The 24,215-nt window shown below is 36.9% G+C and overlaps 1 protein-coding gene across 1 annotated transcript in view; it reads left to right on the forward strand.

Moving 5' to 3' along the window:
• Nucleotides 1–7,929, forward strand: part of LOC140161632 (1-phosphatidylinositol 4,5-bisphosphate phosphodiesterase epsilon-1-like) — a 45,258-nt gene extending 37,329 nt beyond the window's left edge. Inside the window, 4 exon segments of the mRNA XM_072184933.1 lie at nt 847–990; nt 2,422–2,612; nt 3,355–3,500; nt 4,351–7,929. Coding sequence (XP_072041034.1) covers nt 847–990; nt 2,422–2,612; nt 3,355–3,500; nt 4,351–4,535 — 666 coding nt within the window. The 3' untranslated portion in view covers nt 4,536–7,929.
• Nucleotides 7,930–24,215: the final 16,286 nt, after the last annotated feature.

Raw genomic sequence — 24,215 nt, forward strand, 5'->3', positions numbered from 1 at the left:
GTATGTTTTTCAAATTGAATCAGCTAGGGTTAATATTAATTTTGAAACACCTTACTTCCTTAGCTAAAGTTTGTTCGGTTTATATATAAGGCGGAAAATATAACTCATAACACTGTGTATTGATATAGAATGACATGCACGCAGCTGGGCGCATTGCTTACACTAGTTGTGCATCGCGTAATGCGTGACTGGCGCACGCTTATGTGAATTTCCGCCTTATATAAGCCGAACAAACTTTATATTATGGCTTGACCTATATCCTCCACAATGGAAGTGAGTATATCAAATGGAAGTTATCCAATTCTCTGTTCTATTTTAAGCCTAAATTCCCTCTGCTGAAGACTTCAGCTAAATTTTCCATAGGAGTGTGAATTTCAAATGAAATAGCTTAATGGATATTCGTTCAGTAGGCAAGATTGCAGAGTTCTAATATGAAAGAAAATAAAATAAAATAATGTTGTGTTGTCTGAATTTTATCCTTGGCAAGTTAATTTTTGAAAGATTTTAGGATCTGTCAAAAACCTTCAATGATGTACTATAAACAATAAGCACTATAAGTCCTTTTGTTAGGGGAAGGGGTCAAAAAGTCTGATTACGTTTGTAAAAAACCAATTAAAATATTGTTGATTTATCGGTTGCAATTTTTGTACGTTTCACACTCAACCTTAGAGGGAGGGAGGGAGTCAGCCTCCTAACGAAAAGATATTGCTAATATCTTCCTCAGGGGTGTGGCTTTTAAATGGAATAGCCCAATAAGCCAATTATGCTCCAGGAGCACCTGCCAACTATATCTCAAGTAAGCTTATCAGTTCATCTTTAATAAGTTACAGTTTTTTCTTTTTTCAGAGACATCGTTCTGACGAGTGGTCTGGTGAAGGCGATCCAGTTGATAAAACATTCCTTGTTTGGGTATACAATGTATCTACAGAACAACCCTATACAGTGTTCAGAGCATCAACAACGAGTACAGCTCAAGATATTATAGCACAGGTATGTTTGTAACCCTCACCACACGGGTGTCGACTGCAGACGACAAGTTTCAAATTTTTCTGAAAAATGTGAAAAATTTCAGGATTGTATGTTATCATGACCATATTTGGAATCAGCATGACAAATGCATTACAATGAGTACAAACAAGCCTAGTATTGGTTCAGTGATTCTTGAGGTAGCTCTTGATATAGGAATTGTGCTTAATCCTCTCCAAGCGGGTGTCGATCTCAGGCAACAAGTTTCAAATTTTTCTGAAAAATGTGAAAAATTTCAGGATTGTATATTATCATGACCATATTTGGAATCAGCATGAGAAATGCATTACAATGAGTACAAACAAGCCTAGCATTGGCTCAGTGGTTGGGAGATAGCTCTTGATATAGGAATTGTGCTTAACCTTCTCCATGCGGCTGTCGACTGCAGACGACAAGTTTCAAATTTTTCTGAAAAATGTGAAAAAATGTCCGGATTGTATATTATCATGACCATATTTGGAATCGGCATGAAAAATGCATTAAAATGAGTACCATCAAGCCTAGTATTGGTTCAGTGGATTGTGAGGTAGCTCTTGATATAGGACTTGTGCTGAACCTTCTCCATGCGGGTGTCGACTGCAGACAACAAGTTTCAAATTTTCTGCATAATGTGAATAATTTCAGAATTGTAAATTATCATGACCAATTTGGAATCAGCATGAAAAATGCATTAAAATGAGTACAATCAAGCCTAGTATTGGTTCAGTGGTTGTGAGAATGCTCTTGATTTAGGACTTGTGCTTTTAAAAACCTCTCCAAGCGGGTGTCGACTGCAGACGTCAAGTTTCAATTTTTTTATAAAATGTGTGAAAAATATCTTGATTGTATGTTGTCATGACCATATCACAGCATGACAAATGCATTACAATGAGTACAAACAAGCCTAGTATTGGTTCAGTGGTTCTTGAGCTATCTCTTGATATAGGACTTGTTCTTAACCCTCTCCAAGCGGGAGTCGACTGCAGACGACAAGTTTCAAATTGTCTGAAAAATGTGAACAATTTCAGAATTGTATATATTTGTCATGACCATATTTGGAATTAGCATTAAAAAAATCCATTAAAATGAGTACAATTAAACCTAGTATTTGTTCAGTGGTTTATGAGATAGCTCTAGATATTTTTTATAAAAAGTGCTCAAAACTATGGCCAGCACAAAGATCATCAATTTTTTTATCAACAAGTCAATACCCCAGCAAGTTGCCACCGCTAGGAATTGAAAACTGGATCTCATGCATAAGAAGTGAGTACTCTCACCACTAGGCCCCAACACTAGGCCACGCTCTCCCTTATCCTAAATTTGCTTCATTCATTGTATAATTTTACAGGCTATGGCTAAAGCCAAGCGTCTGCTCCCTCAGTCTAAAGTTGCTTCATTCATTTTATAATTTTACAGGCTATGGCTAAAGCCAAGCGTCTGGATACAGATCCAAGCAACTTCTGGTTGGTTGAGGAAGTGTACAAGGAATGGCGTAGCACTGAACCATCAGCTGTCAAAAAGGATATCACAGATAAAGTAACAAGTCGAGTCCTGGGTGATGATGAAAATGTGTATGAAGTACAGAACCAATGGAAAACACCCGGCAGGTAAGAACCATGATCAAAGTGATCACTGTACAATGTCTATGGGATAAATTAATGAGTAGAGTCCTGGGTGAAATGAAAATGTGTATGAAGTACAGAACCAATGGAAAACGCCCGGCAGGTAAGGACCATGATCAAAGTAATCGCTGTATAATGTCTATGGGATAAATTAATGAGTAGAGTCCTGGGTGAGATGAAAATGTGTATGAAGTACAGAACGAATGAAAAACGCCCGGCAGGTAAGAACTATGATCAAAGTGATCACTGTACAATGTCTATGGTGTGAAGTCCATAATCAATGAGAGAGGCCAGGAAGATAAGAACCATGATCAAAGTGACCACTGTACAATGTCTATGGTGCGAAACCTTTGAAGTCCCCTTGTGATATCAACCCTAGGAACCTATGATTGGGCATTCATCCGGTTGACATTCATACACCCCCTATGGAAGACATGACCTTAATCTCCCATGCAAGGAGTGTGAATTTCAAATAATGGAACCTGAATGGGTGACTCCATTTGAAATCTACACCCCATGTGTGGTAGATTAAGATCATGTCTACCATAGGGGGTGAATGGATTACAACTGTAATAGCCCAATATAACCTTAGAACCATTATGTATATAAAATACAAAACCAATTAAAACACCCAGTATGTAAGAATCATGATCACTGCACAAATCATTACTGTATTGATGTTAAAAGCGAATGTAGTAATTTTAATCTTTTAATTTATTTTTCCCAGGTTTACACTAAAAGAGCGTGATGAGAGTGTGATGCAAGCTAAAGGCGTAATCAGTACCGGGTTTGCTTTCCGTAGACTCGCAAGTATGCGCAGTAAGAAACAGCTGCTGAATAAAGGCCGACCAATCACACCGCCACCACTTGCAAGTATGTGTATATACCGTTATATTCAAATGTGCTATAGTAATTAGCATAATTAGTTATGCAAATATGCAAATTAGACCTCATTAAAGTACATGTTATGTTTTATGCCAGAGGAACACTTTAGCTAAGCTTTAGACTAAAATTTTGTAGGATAAAAGTACCATAAACGTGTATTCATGAAATACCGGTAAAATATTGAGGAAAATAATATTTAGCCAAAAAAATTGGTACAGCTTACAACATATCAAAATATTGGGAAAAAATATATTTTTAAAGCATTTGTTGGAAGAATTGTGTGAAGAGTGCTTTAAATTAGTCCAAATTATTTCATTATGTCTGTGAGAATGTAAGATTTTAAAAGTTGCTAGCATTTGAAATTTACTTTCATCAAAAAAATATAAAATGACAAATAGAAGTGAAAAAAAACACATTCTGCATTGGATTTTTAAATCTTTACAAGCTTTTAGGTGTGTTTTTTTACATTATGAGCACTGTTCAGCCTCTTTCCTTCTCGTTAATTATATTGATCTGTTGGTTAAAACAACAAAATACAAGGAAGTGCTGAAATAATCTGTTTCTCAAAACGTATATGTGACGTGATCAACGGGAATGAGTCAAATGTCGCTGACATTGATTTAATTATTGGCAAAAAGTGCTCATTTTTTATTGTTATTGTTTTCCACAACTGATAAGCCTATAATATAAATTGGTTACCAGAAGTTTCATTTTCAAAACCAGAACCTGCCTTAACAGCAAGTATAAAACATCTTCATTTTGAACCATGTTGATTGATTGACTGATTGATTGATTGTTTGATTGATTGATTGATTAATCTTGTCTTATCATATTACAGTTACTGGTAAAAAGGCATCTACATTACCCAATGACTTCAAACCAGGTGATGTCGTCAAAGATGGCGCTACCACGGACCAAAGCAGCGAAATCTACACGCCTCCACCAAGAGGAGCTCTGGCAGCCAAGTCAAACTTTGTTGTCAAGATCAAGAAATGGAAAGCGGGCAGCTTATCAAATTATTGATCATCAGATTAATGTCTTATTCATTCAATGTTATAAAGTGCCAATTTCTACTTATTAATCCCCTGAGCACTACCTGCCGATCTAACATTGACTCTGATTGGTCAATTACATGATAGTTTCACTTTAATCACCAATCAGAATGGAGCTTTGCAAATAATTCACCCCAATTTTTTTGCGTGGTGAAATTATTCTAACAATGTTACTGATTGGGCCAATTGATAATGAAAACTTCTTTTTGGCCAATCGGCAGGTAGTTCTCATGGGGTTAAAACAGAAAATTTGATCCTTTCATGGCAAAATGGGTCACCTTAATTTATCATCAGCTGTTTTTGCGCATTGTGTGTAATTAATAGCCACATAAAATTAATTGTTTTGAAGGATTGTCATAAATTGACAAGGTTTTTTTAGCTACAATCTTGACAAAAGTACTTGGAACATTGACATACATTGTGGAAGTTCTGCGTTTTTCATCATGATCATGGAAATAACGTATTGTGTTTGGAGTATACAGGATACCAAGCGATTGCTGAATAAGGTGCAACTCTATTAGTCTTATTACAAGACTGCCCTACCCCATCCCTAAACCCTAATCCTAAACTCCGTAAACAAGGACTGGACTCAAGTCTAGCAAGTTGCACCCTATTTGGTAATTGTAAGCATGTATCACATTTTTGATTGGAGCTGACTTGGCTATTTGGTTTATCAATGATCCCCTTTTCTATGCCAATGTTTGTATATTACCAACATGTGTTAAATTTGGCCAAAAATTGAGACTTTTAGTCTATTGATTGGGAAGAAAGAACAGTTTACCAACCCAAAGTGTTACAATAAAACATGATAACAAATAAACCCAAATCATAACTGGCCCCCAACCCAACTTGGGAAAAAAAGCAAGGGAATGTGCTGGTGCAAGATTTGAACTCACAACCGATAACTAGAAGGTGATATTGATCAGCTCAAATTTCTTCAAAAAGTGGTGTAGTGATGGGTCTACAATCAGATTCTCAGCAGCACCTCCCTACTTTAACCCTCACAACGCGGGTGTCGACTGCAGATGACAAGTTTAAAATTTTCTTTCAAAAATTCCAGAATTGTACATTTTCATGACCATCTTTGGAATCCGCATGCAAAATGCATTAAAATGAGTACAAACAAGCCTAGTATTGGTTCATGGGTTCTTGAGATAGCTCTTGATATTTTGATTAATGTCTCAAAACATTTTATGTTGAAGCCTATGTCCAGCCTGCAGAGCATTAACCCCATGAGAACTACCTGCTGATTGGCCAAAATGAATATTGTGTCCAATTTTGAACCAATCAAGGAGGAAGATAATCTGCAAATGCAAGTTTGACCATAAATAGTTAAAAGCCTAGTCATAATTGGCAATTGAAGTGAGCATTTCCAGTTATCAACCAATCAGAAATGCTGTTAGATGACCAGTAGTGTCCAGAGGGTTAACCAAACTGGAGTACTCCCCCGGTTTGGTTATTTTCAGTTTTGCCATGAAAGGATCAAATTATTTCTAGTATATTGTAATATTCTTGTTGACAACTCTTTTAAATACCATTCTTATTCAAATATCTTACTACATTCTCTTGTTGTTCATAATATTTTTATATTAACTTTATAATTTGTAAATTTAACTATTATAATCATATTATTGACTTTATTCATTTTATCTTGAACAGTTTTTAACTATTGAAAAGTGCATTATTATAGCCATGTTGGCTTTCAAGAACAATTTGTACACAATCCATTATTGGGGTAATCAACATGGGGTTAGTAGTAGCAGGGATGCAAGTTAGGTAATTGGCAAATTTTCTGAACATCAAACTGGCCCTTCGCCAGATGGCGGAGCACTTTTGCGTGGCATCGAACATACAAAAAGTTTGTTTGCTCTTTTTATGACGAAATATCATCCAATTCGAAAAAAAAAAAAAAAAAATACATTCCGGATTTTTTTATATGACCAAATTTACGGACACTTGCATCCCTGTTGTAGATCATGGTCAATAGTAATTTTGATTCAGATCTAATCTACTTTGATCTTGATTCAAATCTGGTTCAAATATATATTTCGATTCAAATCTGGATCATTCTAGAATTGAAATTTGTACACAATCCTTTATTGGGGTAATCAACATGGAGCTAGTAGATCATTGTCAATTTTAGATCTGATAAACTTTGATCTTGATTCAGGTCTGTCTGTAATATTCTGATTCCAATCTGGATCATTCTAGAATTTAAATTGGTACACAATCTTTTATTGGGGTAAATGACTAAAAGATCATGGTAAATTTTAATTTTGATTCCAATCTGACCAACTTTGATCTTGAGATCTTGATTGAGATTCAGGTCAATCTGTGTTATTCTGATTCAAATCTGAATCATTCTAGAATTGAAATTTGTACATCTTGAGCTTTACATTGTCATCCTGAATATGGTTATCATCATTGAAGACCGAATTAAAAAAGACTAGTTTGCGTGTGATGTCCTGTCAACCATGCAGACCAAAAATGCTGTACTGTGCAGGTCAGCAACCAATCACACCGCACCTCTGCCCTGACGTCAGACGCAAACTAGTCTTTTAATTCGGTTTCCAATTATAGAGGTGACTGGTGGTAGAGGATTGATGAGTAATGCATCACTCACAGAAGATATCTTACACTTCCCACAATGCATTTCTTTCATTCAATTTTCTATACTGATTTGCTATCAAGTGCAACATGGGTCGATAGTGACAAAAAAGTATCTCAATGAATAGAGCACATCCAGATCTTGCAAAATATGTTTATTTCTTGACTATCGACCCATGTTTAACCAGTCTATTCTCAACATGAAAACAAACATTGCTGTAATGAGGTGATGTGTCATGTTGCAAAGGGTTCTGGGAAGGGTAAGATATCTTCTCTGTGCATCACCCTCCTGAGCAAATTTAGGAATGCTTTACGGAGGGTGACTGGGCTATTCCAGGTGAAAACATCCTCTATGGTAGACATGACCTTAATCTTCCACACTGGGGTAGTGTCACCCATTCAGGTAACTCCATTTGCCTATGTGGAAGAATAAGGTCATGTCTTCCATAGGGGGTATATGGATTTCAACTGGAATTGCCCATTGCACTTGCTTTCCACAACAGAGAAAATGTGAAACTCTATTACATATTGGCCTTACACGTTTCATATAAAGCTTTATATAAATCACTTTTTCATAATTAACAGAAAACTCAGTTTTACCCAAAATTTGCATGAAATGGATGTTGATATGACGCACATTCATAATCAGTTTCCTTCAAGTCCCAGAGGGCCGATTTCTAGAAGGATGGCTAGTGCACAGGCTTCCCAAGCCATCAGGCTTAAGCCCAATTAGTCATATATACGAGTGCTTTACAAGTACACACAACGTACATCACCAAAAAAGATAAATCAATAAAATAGATCCACATTGGTAGCCTGCTGGCTTAATAGGAAGCATGACCACTAGCCAAGTTTCGTAAAATTGGACCTAGAGGCTGTCAGCCTTTTGCCATCTTGTGGGTAAAAGCTAGTAAATCAATACGGTTGCATTTTCCTTTATTGTCATGGGTGCGAATCCGTGTAGTCTTCTCTATGTTATCACATGATTTTCTTTCATACTTGAAGTAATTATATTGATTTACCACAAGATGGCCTAAATGATGTCACATTGATGACCTCTATTGCCTAAATGATTTTAACATGTGACCTTTGACATGTGACCGTTGACATTTGTAGTAGATGACAGACCTGTTATGCTGAAAGTATAGTTATAGCCATAATGTACAATTTTCTCACAACTTCAATTTTTCTTGAATTTCTACCTTTTGCAAGAATGTGCTACCCACTGATGTGTTTAAATACCCTGTGAAAGACTAAACTTGAAGTGCTTTAATTACAGTAAAATTTAAGAGTTTTTAATCAATACTGCTGGAAATCTTCAGGATTTATTTGCCAAATACCCCATAGAGCTCCACAGTTAAGCAGCTAAGATAGTAAGTAGGTTTTCTTGCTCGTCATTGTTTTGGGTTAAAATGACCAGAAAACCTTCTTGACAATTGTTACTAATATTACTTTATATTTTTTTGGCAAAAAATAACAAAATTGAAACTTGACTTAATAATCATATATTATGTCTTCTGATTTAATCCGTAGAGACACTGACCTAAACATTGAACTAGACCCGACCTGAACAGTAAGCTTAGGCATGTTTATAAATATGTACTTATAAATATGCGCATGGCCCATTGGTGCCGCCATATACCAAGTGTGACCACATCCTCACGTGAATGATCACTATACAGACAAGGATGTTAACTATTTAGACAAATCTAAGTTACTAAAAGCTTGCATAGCAAGAGTATTGCACATTTAGAGTTTTCTGAATTTTGATATATTATCAGAAACAACATTTTGAAAGCATATCTCGACGGAAAAAAAAAGATCAAAGGAGCGCTTACAATAATGTCAGAAAGTTGAAAACAAGACAGATTTTGCTACATTATCTGATCTTACTTGATGCCCTTGCGTTCAAATGGCTATGAAGACTACACGCTGTGCGCAAGGTCACTTATGGCCTTCCTGTCTACAAGGTGTTATGGCAGCATGCAGGTGATCATATGCGTATTTATAACTACTTCTAAGGGTACTGTTGATTTAGAATAGGCTTTAACATGACATTTGACATTAAAGATAACTGACTTTTGACTCAAACAAGCATTGAAGGTGACATTTGACCTCAATTCCATTTGACTAGATCCTATCTGACCCATACCTACCATGCAAGTAATTTGCATATCAGCCATTAATTCATTTTGTTAACCGGTGAAATTAGCCTTCTCTGTGGACATAGGCCATACCCATGAGACCAAGGTACCCAATATATCAGTAAAACCTCGCTCTACAAGCATATAGAGTGCTTAAGATGAAAGCTAAATTAATCCATGGGCCATTATGGAATTTGAGCAAATAATTTATAGATCCAAGCATAATTATACAAGCAAGTATTATTGTAAGACCAATCTATTGTATTGGCATATTTACGCATGTTTCGTATTAATTTAGCTTTCATCAAAAACACTATATATCATGCTTTTAGACAAGGTTTTACGGTAGTCATATGTGTTCATTTTATATCATATTTTTTGACATCATGACACAGTTCATTCTGTTTGACAAATTGACCGACCTTTGACACATGACTTTGACCTTTGACGCATGACTTTACAAGTAATGGACGAGGATGACATGAGCTTGAGACTACAGACTGTTATGAACATGACTCTACTAAGCTGACATCATACAATCAGGACTGTCAACTTTTCGGAATTCCATAGCATATGTGATATTGCCAAACAGGGGCGTACCGGTACAGAAATATTTCATGACTACAATCGTGAATATTTGACCCCTGATTTTTGTCGCCAGGGTGCAGGAAAATCTAAAAGAGGGAATCGAAGGGGGTGTTAGGGACATAAAAAAAACAAGCTTGAACTACATTTGCGTGAGGTTTGACAATGCATAAGATTTTACTACCTTTGCATGAGAGCGTGATAAAGTACCCAAATGTATGAGACTCGCTCTAAATATGTGAGAGTTGACAGCCCAGTTTACAATTGTACCACCATGACTTTGTAAACTAAAATTATGACCTCTGACCAAACATGATGCTTGCAAGCTTTCTTTTTTCCTACCTACATTTAGGAGTTCTTAGGGACTGTGCAATAATGATCTGTCCCCGGCATGGGCAAGTTAAAAAAATGCCTGCCAAAAAATATTTGCTCTCCTCTCTTGGCTTGCCAAAAACCTTGCCCCCTCCCTCTTATGCTGCCAAAAATTCCATACCCCCACCCCCCATTGTGCATGCCCAATTTTTGGGAACCCAATTTGTAAATCTATTAAAAAAATGGTCTAGATATAAATGCAAGCATGGCAAGCAGGTAATATTTTGCATATTTGAATGTTTCCGTACTGTTTTCTTATAAAGCCTTTTTAGAGCATTTTATGTAAAAGGTGGCCTATAAATGTGTGCCAAAAATCTCTTGCCTCCCTCTTTTGCCCAGCTAAAAATTGCGCTCCCCTTCCCCTCTTTGCCCACCTGTCATCTCGATACCCTTTTCAGTCATCATGTTTTGCCGCTTACGGACTTACCGGACTACTGACTGACATGCAGTCAAGCAAACTATCTTGTAATAATAATTAATATGCTGTCATAGTTTCCTTGACTTGCTTTTACACAACAAGCATTTTGAGACCATATTTTGTTGACATCGGAGTATATTTCATTTTTGGCCCTTGTTTGGCAAAAAAACTGACCACCTACAGTTTTGACCATTTTGCTTATACCTCAAGAATGGTATGTCGCAGATAGGTCTAACTATACTTTTTCTGCATCCTTAGACAAGAGGAATACCTTGGTATGGTTTTTTAAAAAATTGAGCAAGTTTGAAATTTGACCCTGCTGTTGACCTTTGACCCTTACATGCTTCGAATCAATTTATATGGGGGGTAAAGTGAAATTCAGGGGGGCAAACCCAACAATTTTCGTAGTTTTGGGTTTTTATTGGGGGGCATTTCCCCCATGCTCCCCCTGGCATCACTACTCTGGCCCGGTACTCTGGCCCTTAGCACTTCAAAAAAATTGGGGTTTAATGACACACCTGAGTGGACCATTTTGATCTTACCATAGTGTCTTTAGGTGCTAATAAAAATTTATTTGAAGGAGTACCACTTATTTGTTCAATTTGAACCTGTTTACAAATAAAAATTAACAATGGGTTATGCCAGTTGATATCCATACACCCTCTGTTGAAGACATGACCTTGATCTCACACACAGGGGGTGTAGATTTCAAATGAGTCACACATCCCTATTTATAATTCACATGTGGAAGGTCTTCCATTGGGGTGTATGGACTTCAACTGGAATAGCCCATTAATTATGTATGCATGAGTCTTTTATCCTCTCATCCTCACTATGACCTTATGACCTTTGTAAATTTAGGTCAAACCCAAGATAACCTTATGAGGTCATATTAGATTCAACTCTCATTATCTTGCAAATTAGTTTGAACTCCCAATATCTTGCAAACCTCCCTGTTTTGACTAAATTTCAAATCATTCTACTCTAGTATCGATCATGTAACACACATTTCCAGTCTATCAAAGGGGATGGGGGTTTACCAAAGGGGGATGAATTTACCAAAGGGAGGGGTTTATCAAAGGGGGAGGGTTTATCAAAGGGGGAGGGGTTTACCAAAGGTAGAAAGGTACCAAAGGGGAAGGAGTTTACCAAAGGAGGAGGGGTTAACAGCCTGACTAGATTTTCTTTGATGTTCATAGATGTATGTAGAGTGTGATCTTCAACACACAAAATTCGGAAGGCTATTTATAACAAAGGGTTATTTTCTGATAGATGCACAAGTTCTGTGGTACAGGTGCAGTCAGTCCCTGTGTGAGTGGACAATCTTTTGTCGTATGTATCTCTGTACTGTGATAACAGCACTAATGGGCTTCAAACTCTTATGTAAATCCATATACCCAGTGGCGGCACCAGGAATTTTTTTCGGGGGGGCATTGAGGGGCAAAGTGAATTTCAGGGGGGCAAAATCAACAAATTGCCGTAAAAGTGGAATTTTCGTAATTTTGGGTGGGGGGCAAGAGTTCTGACTGGGGGCATTTCCTCCCCATGCCCCCGTGTCGCCGCCACTGCATATACCAAATGTGTAAAAAATACCCCGATACCGAACTGGCACACACTTGACTTTGTGGGAAATCAGGGAGTAGTACCCGCACCAAATTATGTTACAAAAGTTTGGCGAGACGAGATTTAAGGCATTTGAATCGGTATAAATGCACCTTTGATTTCACCATAATAGGGCCAAAGTGCCAAGACTGTATTCTCAAATAGTTTACAAAACACCATTTTAGTGGCATATGTAATTAATTTGTTCTTTGTTTTTATTTTTTTACAAAGCAATAATATGATAAACATAATTGTTAAATTATGTTATTACGGTCAACATGTTATGTTATTAACTACTTATTATTGTATATATGTTGTATTATATATCTTAATAAATTATTGGCTTGTATACATCACTTCAAAGGATGTGTGTGGTGTCTTTTGTCTAACATTGCCTCTGATTGGTCAATTACGTGACATCTTCATTTTAATCACCAATCAGAATGGAGTTTTGCAAATAATTCACCCCAATTTTTTGTGTGGTGAAATTATTCTAACAATGATGCTGATTGGTCCAATTGATAATGAAAACTTCTTTTTGGCCAATCGCCAGGTAGTTCTCATTGGGTTACAGATGTAACACAACTCTGAGCCTAACCCGATCCAATCACTGTCGGTGGCACTCATTGATACATGTAGCAGTGGCGTACACAGCAAACACCCACCAGTACTGGACCAGTAAAAGGGCCCATTTGCACTGGCCCAGTACTGGGCCAGGGTTGGGCCACATAAAATGAGCGCCAGCACTGGACCAGACCAAGTCGGTCACAAGTGGTCCAATACAGTGCGTCCACTTATGGACCACATAATGTCGCCAGAGCTGGCCTAACGCTGGCGGGCTTCCATGTGGCCCAGCATTGGCGCTCACTTTATCTGGCCCACATGTGGCGGGTGACGTGCTCACACTAGCGAAACAATCAATTAAATCAGTTTTCAGACTAGTCTAGGCTAGGGCTATTTGAATTGATATTTTTAGTGGAAGTGCAACTTTTGCGGGAACTTTGATTTAATTTTCATATCTTGGTGTATGGCTACAAATTTGGTACCAAATGAAAGCTAACAGATTCAATTTTATTGTTTATTATTGAAAAGTAAATATGAATATTGTATGGAGGAATATTTTTACTATCTTTACCTTTGATTTCGTGACAATTTAATAGGGGGGCCTAGCATTATTTAGGCATGTTTATTGTTTAACTTTCAACTTATACTTCTATCCTATCGGTAGGGAAAAAATCAAAATAATATTTTATGTCCCTTTGTCTTTGATTTCTAGACCATCCTCTAGCGCCTACTGATTTACGGGCCGGGTCCAGATTTGACACTCACCATTTTGTAACTGAGATTCGTGTATAATTAATTTTGTAAGGTAGGCCTATACAACTTTTAAAGCATTTTATATAATATCTATTCTGTTTTTATCCATATAATTTACCTATCATTTCTTTGGGCCCCGGGTTTGGGCCTAACCAGCTGGCTAGGTCTATGCCATGTCGGGCCTCCATAGGCCCTATATTAAATAGTAGGCCAAGGCCAAATAGTAAATTCTACGTCTATCAAGTAGGTCTTTAAATTAAATAGGCCTAGGCCTATGCATGATACGTTACAACATGTAGGCCTATCAGTAATGGCCCTAATAGGGCCTATTTTTCTCTCCCTAGGCCTAAGAGCTTCAAACTGATAATAATAAGCCTATAACTTTCCATAGGCCGTGTAAAATTAATGTTTTGGTTCTCGTCCAGAGGATTTTCATGAATTGATGAGGCAGGGAGGTGTTTTTTTTTCAATGTAAAATTAGCCCCGGTAATTAGCATGGCTTAGTTTTCGGTCTTTTTAGAGCAAATGAGGAGGCCCTTTTTTCATTTTAATGTGAGATTCTGAGGCCGGATAAATCCCCTAGATTACCACAAAAATTCTTGGAAGTGATATTTGTTCTCTAATAAACGTATTTAGGCATATTTGTAAGCCTATAAAGTTTTCGTAAATTAGGCCCGGGAAAGTAGGCTATTCATAAGTTTTAAAAAAGTTGAAAAATCTACTTTAAAAAAATCTGACAAATCCCGTAAATTGAGGAGGGAGAGGACGAGAACCAAAATATTTAATATTTATTCAAAATTTCAGAATAGGGTGTTCCTAGGCTAGAGGGTGTTATAGCTTGAGCTATTCTTATAGGGTGTAACTCCAAAATTAGACCTCTAGTCTCAATAAAACTTTTTGATAGTGTGGGCCTACAATCCAAAATCCCGGGGACTCATTTATACAAGCATAAAACGCCAACATGTAGGGTCCCTAGCTTAAAACCACACATTTAAACTTGAAATGTCTGAATGTCCCTTTCTTTTCATGGGGGCTGAGCAATTTATGTGCCCGGTTTTATGGGACGCCTAATTTTTAAATACAACGCTCTAAATTTAATGATAAAACGCTGCATCTAAATGGTAAAACGCTGCATCTTGTAAATTAGGTTCCCAAAATGTTGCCATACGCTGAGGGGGGGGCAAGGACAAGAGTAAAGCAATTTGCAATTTTGGGCATGAAGTTTAGAAATTTTACCCCACCCGGACTCAGATTTATTGCACAAAGGTTGGTCTTTACAGTTAAGTTATTTGTGGTTTCACCGCCTTTGACCGGGAGGGGGGGGGGGGGCACTCGAATCCCGAGGCGAATATGAAAGTGACATACCTGTGCCTACCAAAGTAAGATACCAGACTAGGGATCTACCGGAGGCGATTATTTGTCAAAAAAGGGGGTCATTCAGTGGCGGCTCCAAGAAAATGTAATGGGCCATTATGTATGGAAAGGATTAGAATTGCATGTGTCATTGAATAACTTTCCGAAAAACTGCAAAAAATGTGCTACAAAATGTAAAAATTGTACAATTTATGCATTTTTGTTTGTTTGTTTGAGTGTACATTTCTATTTTTAAAAAGGGGGTCATTGGGTGTAAGCTGATGACAAAAGGGGGTCATTGGGGTAATTTTAGCCTTCAATAAATAAATAAATGATAATAATAATACAAATAATAATAAACGCCGACAACCCCTACTAGAATAGGGTTTTTGGTCTCCTAATGTATATCGATTAAACTCCCTGAAGATTACAGATGACAGAGAAATAATGGAGACTCACTCAATGAAGTGCAGATATTTCAAATTTAATTGAAAATTTAAAATCAAACAAACTTATATTCCCCTGCATGTCCTTTCTCAAGTCAAAATCAATTCAGGTTATTTTGAAAATGACAAGTCCCCTCACAAGTTGACTCTTTATAACACAATATCTAGGGACGTTTTTTTATTTTTTTGAATTTTGACCAACTTTGAGAAATTTGCACCAAAAATGGTCAAAAATTTCAAATACTTTTGGTGAAGTTGGTCAAAATTCAAAAAAATGAAAAAAAAGGTCCCTAGATATTTTTATCTAGTTTTTAAAAATTAATAAAATTTTTTTTTTTGTTGGACAAAAAATTGGGCCAAAAACCCCGTTTTTTTGGATTTTAAAAAAAAATTAGCATTTTGGCCCAAATTGGACCTCACAGATGAATTCATCAAATCATTTCCATTCCAAAAATGTATACTTTTATATTCTTTAGACTAATAATTTAGCAGTTATGAGGCCCGAAAGTTTTCATAATTCCAGGGTTCAGACCAACCTTAATACTTCCCAGCAAACACAAAACAAAAAATCCCAAATCCCCAAAACAAAAAATCCCAAAAAACCTCTTTTTTTGGCCCACTTCTTTTCGTTAATCGTAACAAAACATTTTTTTTGTATTAATTTTTTAAATAAAATATCTAGGAGCCATTTTTTATTTTTTCAATTTCGACCAACTTTGAGAAATTCCAAACAAATCATAAAAAAACCTGATTTTCACCTAAATTTCAAATATTTTTGGTGAAGTTGGTCAAAATTAAAAAAAATGAAAAAAAGGCTCCTAGATATTTTTATCTAGTTTACAAAAATTAATAAATAAAAAAATATTGGCCCAAGAATTTTTTTTTTTTTTTAACGTTTAAGGGAAGGGATATGAACGTTTGGACAGTATTTATTGTGGGACATTAGAGCACATCGGACATATCGAATGGTATTCTGAATACGAAGAATGTCATTCTGTTATCAAATAATTTTGATTTTTTGAAATTCGCAATGTAATACACATTTTATGGCAAATAATTAAAAATTGATATTTTTGACATTTAACATGGCATTTTGGCCCAAATTTTTACCTCACAGATGAATTGATCAAGTCTTTGCCATTCTAAATATGTATATTTTTATATACATTACACCAAGAATTTAGCAGTTATGAGGTCCGAAAGTTTCAATAATTCCAGGGTTCAGACCAACCTTAAAAACGTTTTTAAAACGTTTTTGTGTTTGCTGGGATATTAATACTTTGTCTAACCAGAATTACTGGTTTCAGTAATTAAGGTGGCCCCACAACAAAGGATGGTAAATATAAAGTATATTGACCTTGATAAATATGCTAATAAAACGTTAATCAAAATATGGGAATAAGGTTGCAAATATTTATACATATGAAGAGCTTAGTTCAAAAGCCCTTACATCCACCTCTGGCTGAAATTGAGTTATGACATTATAGTGTGGGTAAAATACACATTTTGGTGGTTGTTTGACCATACTGCCTTCTCTTCTCTTACAGAGATATCATATATTTCCTGTTTGGAAAATCTGAGGGAATTTCCGGATATCTGGGCATTAACAATAATATAAAATAGTTTTGTTTTAATTTTTTGATGTATATATAACAATAGTAGCCTTCAATGTTCTTTAACTATTAAAACCAAAAGGAACTGTTTTGGGGTCACTGTTTGAAGAAAAAAAAATCATTATAATTAACAAAAGTTGTAGTTTATAAATACTAAAATAAAAGGCATTTTGCTGAATTTAATTTAAAAAAATTCATAATCAAAAAAGTAAATGAGATTAAATTTTCTTTTTGATTTTGCAAACGTTTTATAGTCAAGGGCTCAAATTTGATTGCAAAGTTGATCAATGATTGTGTTTGAGCTGTACAGTGGATTAATGACAAGCATGTAGGCCAAATACAAAAATGAGCTCATTAATATTTGAGCTAGAGAGTGGATTAATGGAAAGGCAAAATATGCAATTTAAAACACAAGGCCTGGTGGCCCTTTCAAAAAAATGTATGCTTTGGTATATCTTGCATGACTAAGTTTAAAAGAGGTTATAACCATGCTAACAATTGTATTGCACTTCTGAGACTCTTCAACCACCTTATTTTGGGAGAATATTTGTGTAGTGAACTGATTTCCTGATTTTCCATCAAATGAGACCTGTTCTCACAAAATGAGCGGAAATTGTCATGTAGAAAAGGAGATACATCATTGAAGCTGCTAAAAAACAATAGAAACCAAAGGAATTCTCCTTTGAAATATTGAAAACTTATATGACCCAGATAATTTTATATGACCCAGAGATTATGGATCTGGCCATAGCCATGAAGATCTGACAATAGCCATGCAGATGGTGCCCACCTGGACTAGCTTTAAGCTAGTCAGTACTTTAAGCTAGTCAGTACTGCTGGACTAACAAGGATGACTAACCTATCTTAGTCCAGCTTGACTAGCTTTTGCTTAGTCGCTTGACTAGTTTGATGTTAGTCCAGCACGCTGGACTAGTTAAGGTTAGTCACTCGACTAGTTATTGACTTAAGTTAGCCCAACTGGTGCCCATCTGGACTAACATATCTCTAGTCAAGCCAGCTGGACTAATGTAACATTAGTCCAGCTGGCTTGACTAATATGCTCAAACTAGTCGATCCGACATGACTAACCTCAAGCTAGTCCAGCCTGCCGGACAACCCTAATTTAACCATACATGCATGCAGTTGCAGATTGGATAGTCTGATAAGGGTTATACAGTTGGAAGGTAAATGAGTTTGTCACTCATATTCACAATAATGTAGTCAAACAATCAAAAGTTTTGATGGATCCATTTTGCATGTGCATCAAATCATAAATCAGAAAAGTTTCATGTGCATGATTCAGATAAATCCATCTTTGACAGGCAAAATAAGTGCAAGGTTCTTTTTTCACATGACTTTTTTGTGGAACAGCTTAACTCGTTATTTTGCACAGCTGATGTATGCAGGATATACAGCATTTTTTCTTCTTGATGAGTTGGAATTGTTGGAAGTCTATTCCTACCACAGTTGGGTCACATTTCAGCAGACCTGAAAGCAAATTATGCAAAAAGTTACTGTTAGTTAAACTTCAATTAGCAAAATAAATATTCCCGCTTTCACATCTGGCGGTTTTCTGAAAAAAGTACCAGTGAAAAATTTGAAATTCAGGATCATCAAAATAATTTACTTTATTTACAGTTTAATACATGTATAGTGTACGGCGCCCCTGAAGTGACATGGAAGAAAAAACTTTGGGTCCGACTTTGTAACTCTGGACCCCAAATAGTAACTTGGGGCCACGATAGTAACTTGGGGCCTGAGGTAGTAACTCGAGCGCCCGAAGATAGTAACATGGGCCCTGACTTAGTAACTCGGGGTCCAAGATAGTAACTCGTAGCCCCGAGATAGTAACTTGGGGCCCAACTTAGTAACTCATGAGACAAGGTTGCTACGATCGGGCACGCATAGTAGGTGATAAAAGTGGTTTTCAAGTAAAGTGTTTGGATGCGAGCCGTTAGACCAATAGGCCTATAAAATAAACGCTGTGTTTATTTTATAGGCCTATTGGTCTAACGGCTCGCATCCAAACACTTTACTTGGAAAACCACTTTTAGTAACTCAGGGCCCGACTTACTAAGTTGGGCCCTCAAGTTACTATGTCGGACCCCAAGATAGTTCTTTTTCCTCCGTGTCAATTCAGGGGCTCTGTAATAGTCCCATCAATTAAGGGCTGAAAACAAAACTCGACCGGCGGTTGACTGGCGGTTCTGTCCAGGTGCCATTGTTTAGAACAATAGCAAAAGGACAGGCGGTCAACCGCCAGTCGAGTTTTGATTTCATCCCTAAACCAACAACAATTTTTTTTTGATGTTTCAAAATGGGAGCTTAATTTTGACAAATGACAACGGGCAGGAAACTTTAAGAAGTTCTTACACCTCCAAAATGTTGGTTGGTCATGTATTTCCACACCATTTTTTAGAGTCCACCATCAGGGACAGTATACTTTTAATACAAATATAGTATACATGTACTGTCTTAAATTGCACAAGCAGTTTTAACATTTAGAACCAAAAATGTGTTTCATAATGGCCATAGAACTATCATTGGTGGCACCGGGGCATTTGCCCCCTCAATATTCTCCCCCCCCCCCCACCCTAGACTATGCCATAGTCGAATTTTATTAAAAATATGTTATTAGGCCAAAAAAAAAAAGGTTCGTCTCAAAGCTTATGCGCTTGTAAAATCCCACGATTTGACAAAAAAGAAATGCGAATTTTTTTTATTTCAAAAATTTTTTTTTTTAGTTTTTACAGAAAAATTCGTCTAAAATCAGACTTTTTTCTCAAAATACCATGAAAAAAAGTCGGGAATAAAAAAAAAAAAAAATCGCATTTCGCATTTGTTTTAAATTTCTCGTGAGCTTTGAGACAAACCTTTTTTTTTTGGCCTTATTAGTCATGATGAACCCATTTTGTTGAACTCAAAATTATACTGATGTTTATTAAAATTAAAGTATTCACTAGTAAAATGGTCATAAAGAGTTAAAAATATCAGATGATTAGTGACAATAAAAGTAATTGAATGCAACTTTATCTTGCATAATTATAATGGCTCACTTTAACACTGAACAATTCTAATTTTGGAATCTACCAGTTTATTGATAGCGAACCCCGAAAATTCGACTATAGACTTTGAATTGTAAGCAGAACTTTACCCCCTGGACTTTGCTCCCCCTAAAAACACACTGTCAAGCATACTTGTTTATCAGTCCATTAACCACAAGTACTAAACATGGTATAGTACAAGACGCGCTAGATGTTTGATGAGAGATTAACTTTCGCGTCAACACAAAAGCGCTGCAAATACCACAGACAGTTGTGTACGGTGTAATTAATGGTAATGGCGCTGGTCCAGAAGATTGAAATCATAGCGAGATATGGGCGACCAATCACAAGGCAGATCCATTTAAAGATGCATTACATCATGGCCAATTTTAGTTAGGCCAGAAATTGGCCTAACTCTCCATAGAGTCCCGTGTTAAAATCTTAACCGCAAGGCAAAGTCAGTAGTCTACTTGGGAAGCTAACAAAGAGAGGGAGTAGGGTGACTGAAAAGATCAGATGTGAAAATCTATCAATTGTGCACACATTAATTAAATCAGAGTTTTACGCTTAAATACAATATACAGAGTATGCACAATGGGCAAGTGGACTACGGGGTAGTCTACCCCCACCCCCACTTATTCTGAAAAATTACCACTTTTTTGCAGCAATTTTGCACAAAATTGGATGATTTTGCACTCATTCACTTTGCCACCCCCCCCAAACCAATCTGTGGCAGCACTACGGGGGGCATTTTTCTTACTCCCCAGTTTTTTAACTAAAATTACAGAAAATTTCACTTTTTGCAGCAATTTTGTGCAAATTTAGAAGATTTTGCCCCCCATTCACTCCCCCCCTGAAAAAAATTCCTGATGTCGCCACTGAGAACCAGTTTATAACATCTAAACATGCTAAACGGAACATATTTCAGGTCTACAATATCACAGGGATTATGAGAATACATGAGGTTTCTTCTGATGCAAAATGTCTCCATTTAGATCTAGGATAAAGAACAGTATGAACGGATGAGGCTGTCGATCTGGTCACACATTTTTCAGTTACCTTTGGTATTTGAACGAAATCATTCAGACTAGTATATGTTGGCGTTGAGTCGCTCAAGCTTCACGGTTGCATCGCCAGCCACAGAGCCTATAAAAAAAATTCATGGAATTAAAATGGGATTTGACAAACTGTCGATTGTAGATTTTGGGTCACAGTTGTTATTCTTTAAAAAAGTAATTAATTGCAGATTTGCAGACCATGCACATAGCATTTTTTTGCCTAAGTTGTTGCTAATTTAAGGTACGGTATGATATATTTAAATGAGTCATATTTGAAATTTTTTTTGAATTTTTTTTTTTGCAGCAATTTTGGGCAAAATTTGTTGAAATTCACTTCCCCCTTTGATGGGGGGGGGGGGGAAGTGAATTTCAGGGGCCATGTAAAAAAAAAAAAAAATTCTGGCACCGCCACTGTACTTATAGACCTATTCAAGTGTTCATGAAAGTCAAAATTGTGAAAATAGGGCTAGTTTTTCAATCCAAATTCCTGTTTTAATTCAATCGTTTAGAACAAAATAAGGCTCAAAATGCAATCTGCAACAGGGGTTGTTTTGAATTTTCTGACAATCATCATCATCATATGTTATGCCTTTGATAAATTTATATTAAGGGGAGCCCTGTGCAATAATTGTGAGCCCCTGGGGGAATTTTTAAATGGCAGAAATGCTTGCCACCCCACCCCCTATTGGCTTGGCAAAATTTGCTCTTGAACTTTACGGCCAAGGCCCACTTTTAGAGCATTTTATTTTTAGCATTTTAGAGCATGTTATTTAAAAGACGCCCTATGAATGTGTGCCAATTATTGCTTGCCCTCACCCGGGAGTCACCCCTTATCGAGCAGTGCCAAAATTGCCCCCCCTTTGGCTGGCCAAAATAATCTTGCCCCTACCCAATTTTACCTCAGGGCTCAGTGCTCTTTACACAGCCCTTAATTTAACTTGGACTATTGGATAACTTGGGCCCCACAAGCTTATCAATACCACCAGGGTGCTTATAATAATCATTAAAGGTAAAATATGGTGCCAAGGGCATGTACACATCTAGGCATGCCCGTGCAGGATTTTTTTTTTGGGGTGCTGATTTTGAAAAAGTGGACCTTTTTCCAAGGGGGGGGCAATTTTGTAAAAAGTGGACTTTTCCTCAAAAATTTGGACATTTTTTTTTTTTTAAATATCGTAAAAAACCTGTTTTTTTTCGCGCTACCCTCGCAAATTGTCTTATTTTGGGACTTTTTGTATACTTTTGCACCCCCCGCACCCCCTGCGTACGGGCCTGCATCTAGGGTGTATTGCCGGCACTACATGTATTGCTATGTACAACAACAAAAAATAGTACACAGGCCTACATGTTGTATCACAGTGTTGTATACTAGCTGCTATGTACATCATAAAGACTGGCATGTTGATGGCTTGTTATGCCGGCATATGCATGACATTATTTTTGGTCTTTCTGATGTAATATTATAATAATTGCAACTTTACATAATCAACACAAAGCAAGACTTACATTGTAAGACATCTTCTACAAAATCTTGATGCATTTAATTCCAGGACATTGGGGCAAGAACTTGAAGTGTTGCTCTGCAGTGCAGTGTATACGTGTAGTACAGTATCAGTAGTAGCTTTGCTCCAAAGCCGACCTATTTTCCACCCAATAGAAGAAAAACTGAAAAACCATGCCATATCCCCTCTGACCACACACTAGTAAAGACCGGCAGGCGCTCGGTTAGTGGACTTTCGCGTTAGTGGGGTGGGGTCATCAGTGGTCTTTCCTGCAGTGTGGCCCTGTTGTGATGTTGGTGAGCCACTGGCTCGCTTAAGCTTTCGGTGCCTTGCCTTCGCAAGGGGATAGTGCAGTGGTCTGTTACTTCTGAGCACAGGCTGTGTTGGTGACTAAATGTAGTTTTGCCTTAGCATGCTTAGTACTGGTAGTGATATCATGTTTTACTATACATTTTCTTCACTTGCTTATTTTACTCGTGGATCACTGGATCTTCTTAAAGGGTACACCGAGGGCTCTGGCCAAGAGCTATATCAGTAGTTGACTCTGACAGTTGACAGTTGTGTTTCCCCACTTAGAGTTGGGTCAGAGGTCACATACAGAGGTCACCACAGAGTGGCAAAATTTAAACTTGAAGCTAGTCGAGCAACCTAGTCAAGCCTGCTTGACTAACATTAAGCTAGTATATCTACCTTTACCAGTCCATCCAGCTTGACTAACCATAAACTAGTCAATCCTCAAACTAGTATGCAAATATTCTAGCCTGGTTGGTCTGAATGGCATGTAGGCCTATTCCTATTATAGTCACGGTTGAAAATATGCAAAATCAATGCAATTTCAACAACATTTTAACTGGAACACATAGTGACACATCTATGATGTTGATTTGAAGTCATTCCAATTGTCTGCTTTCACTGTCACCATGTAACCATTTTCATACCGTGCTTGGCTCTGTGAATGATGTTGATCAAGTCACGATACTTTCTGATGTGATATTCCTCAATTCCTGTCTGAAACAACAAAATAAAATATTGATACAAAGTAATAAACATTTTGGTCATCTAAATGTTTATTCATATCATTTTCAGTACCGCGGTATTTATTTAAAAGTCACTAAATAACACATGTTCCGATTCTTTATTCTTGTCTGGGGCTGTGCAATAATTATGAGCACCCCTGGGGGTAAATTCCCAAACGGCTCGCCAAAAATCGCTTGTCCCCCCCCCACCGCCCGCCAAAAATCGCTTGTTTTCCTGAGCCCCTTTAGAGAATGTGCTCCAAAATTGCTTGTCCCCCCCTAACCCATAGTTTTTGATCTATGACCTCCAGCAAACCACAAGCCATTTCAGCATGAAATACATATTATTTGGATTTTTCTACTTTTATACATGTATGTAAATACATAGGCCTATAAGCACTAAGCAGAGAGGCTGCAATAAGAGTCATGATTTAAGATTTAAAGAGGCCATATGATTTTAAGGTTTTTGTGCAGCACTTTTGGACAAAGCTTCTAATGGTGATAAAATTTATTTACACACATTTTACCCGGCTGACATTCCTGAAAAGTGACTTGATATTTGGGTTGAAAAAAT

Source organism: Amphiura filiformis, chromosome 10 (assembly GCF_039555335.1).
Source record: "Amphiura filiformis chromosome 10, Afil_fr2py, whole genome shotgun sequence".
In the NCBI taxonomy this organism is placed as follows: Eukaryota; Metazoa; Echinodermata; class Ophiuroidea; order Amphilepidida; family Amphiuridae; genus Amphiura; species Amphiura filiformis.